Genomic DNA, 6,616 nt, shown 5'->3' on the forward strand with positions numbered 1-6,616 from the left:
GAAGCAGGCGTTTTTTGAAGCCTCTGACTTTGAATGAATGCATTTTTTCTCTGGGGACGAGAGCCAAGACCTGTAATCATATCTACAAATCATCACAACAGTGAGAACAGAAAAGAAAAAACAGCCCAATCTGAAATCTGTTTCAAAGTTCTTGTGGCTTTGTCTGCTTTTGTCAAGAGAATCTGTCTTCCAATTGGATTATACTGAAGCACCTCCAGATGTTGTTTTTTCAATCTAAATTGGCGGGTTTCCGTTAACAAAGGCTGCAACGACCATGAAAAAATACCCTCTATTTAGAGAACAAACACATTTGTACTGGCATACTATAAATAGATCTATATATTCACATGAATCCACTTCTGAGAGACATTTGCAACCCACTTCACGCTTTGAAAGTCGTACGATGAGTGATTTTCACCAAGTGTCAAGCTGCGCTATACAGATCCCAGTAATATAGCGTGGCAATTTGCTTTCCCGCATGAATAATTCCATGTGAATAGCAGAAATGTTTCCTCATATCAATGAATCATCTGCTGCTAGACCTCTTTAGTACATCATGAACAGTAGGAGCAGAACTGTATGTGATGGAACTGATGGATGCTTTTGACCTTTCCCCTGCTCTTTCAGTCCCTGGGAGACGGCAGAGTGGTGACAGTGTGAATGATGGCAGCAATGGCCCTGTCCTGGTATCTCTGCCTGGCCGTGACTCTCCTCTGTGGCCCCTCCTGGCCCCAAGGACACTCGGCTCTGGCCCCTGAGAATGAGGTGCCACTCCGCCCCACCGCCTGGCTGCCTGATGGAAAGGTCACCTCCATACATCTGCCCAAAGGACGCACCCGGAGGTACAGTATAGAGACCACGTCAGGGGAGGTGGATAGTATTGCACACTGAATGTTTATGTTCTGTGTCCTGGACAAAAATTGAAATACTTAAGAAAGGCCCCTGTTTAAAATACTGTCACTACAATAGGCTATGTTATTACAAGCTACCTAAATGGTAATTTCCTATGTAATTCTTCATGGGTTTAAGGAAAAACAATGATAGCCTTAATCTTAATAGCCATTTCTTTTGTTGTTGGAAAGGCAGTGGTTGAGCGTAGTGTGGCCCCATTGGCAGGAAGAGCAACCCACTTGGCCCGGGATCTGCTGATCATGTCAGTGGTAGAGCTCTAACACTGGGAGCTGTAAATTGGAATATGGGCATCCCAGTGAGCTGTCCATCTGTCCATCCATGCATTAAAAAACAGATTTTTTTTTTTTAAATTAGATGAAAATCCGCTAATTATGATTCAAATTAATCAATCAGTTAAACTATGTATTGCCCTTGACAACATTAGCATGGCACAGCTGTTGATAAACTGCAGCACATCAGCAGTTGATCCAGAAAATACATGTAAAAGAATGATACTATTTTTCAACGGGCAGAGTAAATATTCTGGAGCCTATGACAACATAGTGGTCAATTACATATCAATATTGAATGTCTCACCTTGATGAGTTATGTTGGTGAAAATACAAAGATGATCAAATATTGATTCTGAGATTCTGAGTCTGTGATTGATAATGAGAGTCATGGTTAATTGGTGAGTTTGAATCTAGTTATATTGTGAAGGAGATGAACAATAAGCTTGTAGAAGGAGACCAGAATGTCTAAGCACAGAAATGTGGTGTTGGATTGACACATGTAGTCTAACATTGTGTGTCCATAATCTGCAGTTCTGTGGATTGTGATCGCACACGGTGAGGAGGGATATCTAATGTAGCAATCCAATGACAAATGTTTCATGGTCCAATAATTGCCCAACATTCCAAAGCAACATTGCTGTCTTCATGCTATGCACGATTTTAGAAGGTTACAGCAAAGAGATATCCATCTGTACAGCGCAAGTCGATGAAAGCGTATCACAGATCGTTAGTTGAACTCTCCTTGTTTGCTTTACAAGCTTATCAGTGTATGGGAGAAACAAAGGAGTGGACATTTTCTAAAAATACTTGGAATGCTTTGACAGCTACATGTTACAGTACTTTTCTTAGTTACAGTATGTTATTACATTTGTAACGGGGAAGAAAAATACATGAGAATTTCATAGTCAATCCCTTTTTCGTGTGGTACCTATCTTTGTGCAGACTGTACTTCACATTGAAGAAGAAGGTTGCGATGATGTCTGTGACCGTTAGTCCCTGTGACCTCCCCATCGAATGGACCCTCGCAGCCCGAACCCTGAAGGACAAACCGCCTAAAAGTCTACACTGTAAGTGGGAAACACTGATAGAAAATAAAAGCAACTACACACAACACCCTCTCACATGCAATTCCTATTCATATCAATTCAGTTTCATTACACCTCAATCCAATTCACACTGGAGCCATTTATTTTTGACATAGTGTCCATTTAAAGACTAACCCTGGTCATAAATGTCTACAAGATAGGAGAGACTTAATCAGTCCATTGGTCTTGCTCTCTCTTTCCACCTCTCTCTCTTTTCCTCTCTCCCTCTCTCTTACTCACACACACGCAGTACTGAGCCCAGGCCTAGTATATCACTGGACAATCTGTCCAACCATTTTACCTTCAAAGCAAGAAGGACAGTAATATCTAAATGTCACACTTTTTTCCTGAATGTAAGAGAGATTAGAAGGACGTTTGTATTAAAGTATGATTATATCTGGATCACATATAGTACAGTGGCTTGCGAAAGTATTCACCCCCTTGGCATTTTTCCTATTTTTTGCCTTACAACGTGGAATTAAAATTTATTTTTGGGGGGTTTGTATCATTTGATTTACACAACATGCCTATCACTTTGAAGATGCAAAATATTTTTTTATTATGAAACAAACAAGAAACAAGACAAAAAAACTGAAAACTTGAGAGTGCATAACTATTCACCCCCCCAAAGTCAATACTTTGTAGAGCCACCTTTTGCAGCAATTACAGCTGCAAGTCTCTTGGGGTATGCCACTATAAGCTTGGCACATCTAGCCACTGGGATTTTTGCCCATTCTTTAAGGTAAAACAACTCCAGCTCCTTCAAGTTGAATGGGTTCCGCTGGTGTACAGCAATCTTTAAGTCATACCACAGATTCCCAATTGGATTGAGGTCTGGGCTTTGACTAGGCCATTCCAAGACATTTAAATTTTTCCACTTAAACCACTCGAGTGTTGCTTTAGCAGTATGCTTAGGATCATTGTTCTGCTGGAAGGTGAACCTCCATCCCAGTCTCAAATCTCTTGAAGACTGAAACAGGTTTCCCTCAAGGATTTTCCTGTATTTAGCACCATCATTCCTTCAATTCTGACCAGTTTCCCAGTCCCTGCCGATGAAAAACATCCCCACAGAATGATGCTGCCACCACCATGATTCACTGTGGGGATGGTGTTCTCGGGGTGATGCGAGGTGCTGGGTTTGCGCCAGACATAGCGTTTTCCTTGATGGCCAAAAACCTACATTTGACCAGAGTACCTTCTTCCATATGTTTGGGGAGTCTCTCACATTACTTTTGGCAAACACCAAACATGTTTGCTTATTTTTTTCTTTAAGCAATGGATTTTTTCTGCCCACTCTTTCATAAAGCCCAGCTCTGTGGAGTGTATGGCTTAAAGTGGTCCTGTGGACAGATATTCCAATCTCCGCAGTGGAGCTTTGCAGCTCCTTCAGGGTTATCTTTGGTCTCTTTGTTGCCTTTCTGAATAATGCCCTCCTTGCCTGGTCCATGAGTTTTGGTGGGTGGCCATCTCTTGGCAGGTTTGTTGTGGTGCCATATTCTCTATTTTTTTAATAATGGATTTAATGGTGCTCCGTGGGATGTTCAAAGTTTCTGATATTTATTTATAACCCAACCCTGATCTGTACTTCTCTACAACTTTGTCCCTGACCTGTTTGGTGAGCTCCTTGGTCTTCATGGTGCCGCTTGCTTGGTGGTGCCCCCTGCTTAGTTGTGTTGCAGACTCTGGGGCCTTTCAGAACAGTATACTGTTCTGTCACATGAGATCATGTGACAGAACATGTGACACTTAGATTGCACACAGGTGGACTATATTTAACTAATTATGTGACTCTGAAGGTAATTGGTTGCACCAGATCTTATTTAGGGGCTTCATAGCAAAGGGGGTGAATACATATGCACACACCACTTTTCCATTTCCATTTTTTTTTTTTTTTTTTTAAACAAGTAATTTTTTTTCATTTCACTTCACAAATTTGGACTATTTTGTGTATGTCCATTACATGAAATCCAAATAAAAATAAATTTAAATTACAGGTAATGCAACAAAATAGGAAAAACGCCAAGGGGGATGAATACTTTTGCAAGGCACTGTATTGCCAATACTTGAGGATAAGGCTTTTTAAATTTGTCTTTTAAAATAACACATATAGAGAGGGTTCTGCTTTTTAAAATAACTTTTATAAGATTGATACATAGATAGATTTGTACAGAACGGCATGCAAGTAATAGTCTATACAGTATAAACTGAAACTCAGCTAAATTCAGACCTTTTCCATTTCATTGAAAATGTCTCATATTGATGCCCAATAGATTGTATTTGCGCTTCTATGGGCTAAGCGAAACCCAAAATAGAGCAAATCTGGTGGAAACCTCTCAAAGAGTTGCAGAAATAGAACTTGAGGGTTAAATAGAGAACAGATAAGTCTAAGCTACATAACTACATTCAATTTTTTTTTAAATAATAATAATCTCTCGTTGAGCACAAAAAGGACAGTTACCAAAAGTAGCCTATTTAGGCTAGCAATAATGTTATGCAACACGGCCCTCACCAGCCTGCTTAGTTAAAATCAGTGGGTATTCTAGATGGACAAATTTACAGCTTTATGAAGTTATACTGTGACACATAAATCATTCAGAGTGTGAACCCTATGTTCCCCAACGTCTGCCTAAATTATTCACTTAGATTGTGTAACATTTGGTCCCCTTTTATTTCCCAAGGTAAGGAGAAATTATAAAGGATGATGGTGAAAAGGGGTTATTTGAATAAGGGACAATCTTCTTTGCACTTCATTAATTATAGTTGACTACTGTATTCATTGAAAGTAATCAAGATACGTATTGAACTGTAAGACTGTATCTTCAATGAGTGTGAATGTATGTTCTGTCTAGTGAATGTAAGTATGTGTGTGCATGTATGAGGCAGAATATTAATGACCCGTGGCTTAACGGTGTTTTCTGCACAGGGAGTACCAAGAAGAGTATGCCAGAGGTGTGGTGGAGAGGGCCTGGGACTGAGGACCAGATACACACCTACACTGGCAACGCCATGGACACCTACACAGGTCCTTCCTATGCCCCAGCATCTATCTACATCCTCAGGCTGCGCCCCAAGGACCAGGACACCAGGGCTACCATGTACCTCCATCAGGGCTCTGGGCCCTCAGGGGCCTTCCCAGAGCTTCCCTCTGACCCCCATGTCCACACCCTGGGTGTAGGAATGACCAGTGTCACCCTCAGCTGGAGCCCCAGTACCTCCCTCACAAGACTGCCGCACACCCAACGTAGCTATGACTACTGTGTCCTTGTCAACCGCAAACACAACTACCGCAACCTCTGTGCCGCCCGGGAGGGCATCAGGAAAGAGCGGGAGAAAGACAAGAAACGGCAAAAGAAGGACAAACAAAGGAAAGTAACTGTGTGGCCGATTCTCAAAAACTGGTGGTGGCAGCAGTGGGATGCTGAAACAGATCTCCAGTCACCTGCTGCGCTCCGTGACCAGCATGATGATCTCCAATGTGTTTGTAAGGAAACAGAGAGCGTGTGCACTGTTTCAGAGCTTGTCCCCGACACGCAGTACTACTTTGACGTATTTTTGATTGACAGGCTAAATGGAACCAGTGCAGCATATACTGGAACGTTCGCTCAAACACATGAGGAGGCCCGACCAGCTATCACACAACTCAGGGAAGGGGAGCTCCGGTGGGTGACCTTCCGGGATGGAGGCTCAACCTCTGGGGAGTTCTTTAGCTTCCGTCCCCGGGGTTGGCAGCAGAGTGGCCTGCTCACTCTCCAAAGCTGCAGAAGCAGTGAGAAGATCAAGGTCACCATCTCCAGCAAGGGCCAAGAGCTTAGCTCCCAGGCTGTGGGAGAAGACTTGGCTCAGATCTGGCTCCAGGGCAGCCAATCCTACCTCATCCACCTGGAGAGAGAGGGAACTGCGCCCCCCAGACAAGATGCTCTAGGGGCACTGAAGGCCTCTGTTAAGATGCAGGCATCCTCTGCTTACCATCGTCAAGGGGTACCTTCGCTCCCCTCCACCCTGCAGATTAAGTCTTTCAACAGGCTGAGGAGCTGTGACTCCATCACCCTGGCCTGGATGGGCACAGAGGAGAGGAGCCTATACTGCGTGTACCGCCGGAGGCTGGGTAAGGGCGAGGGGGAGAAGGGAGGTATGGCACCCTGCCTGGGGCCTGAGTCACGGTCGGACACTGAGAGAGTCCTGTGTAAATACTTCCAGGAGCTAAACCCTCGGCGGGCTGTCACGACGGCCGTGATCGGGGGCTTGGAGCCTGGGGTGGCCTACATGTTTGATGTCTATCTAATGAGACGCTGGGGGATCCCCATAAAGTACAGCAGCAAGACAGTGAGAACCAGGAAAGAGTGCTGA

At 43.5% G+C, this 6,616-nt stretch overlaps 1 protein-coding gene across 1 annotated transcript; it reads left to right on the top strand.

Moving 5' to 3' along the window:
- The first annotated feature begins 663 nt into the window (after positions 1-663).
- ndnfl (neuron-derived neurotrophic factor, like) lies at positions 664-6,616 on the top strand. Its single transcript, XM_038990831.1, has 3 exons — positions 664-842; positions 2,127-2,251; positions 5,193-6,616. Exons 1-3 carry the CDS (start codon positions 664-666, stop codon positions 6,614-6,616), a joined length of 1,728 nt encoding a protein of 575 aa, XP_038846759.1.

The sequence above is a fragment of the Salvelinus namaycush genome, chromosome 4 (genome assembly GCF_016432855.1).
Source record: "Salvelinus namaycush isolate Seneca chromosome 4, SaNama_1.0, whole genome shotgun sequence".
NCBI lineage: Eukaryota > Metazoa > Chordata > Actinopteri > Salmoniformes > Salmonidae > Salvelinus > Salvelinus namaycush.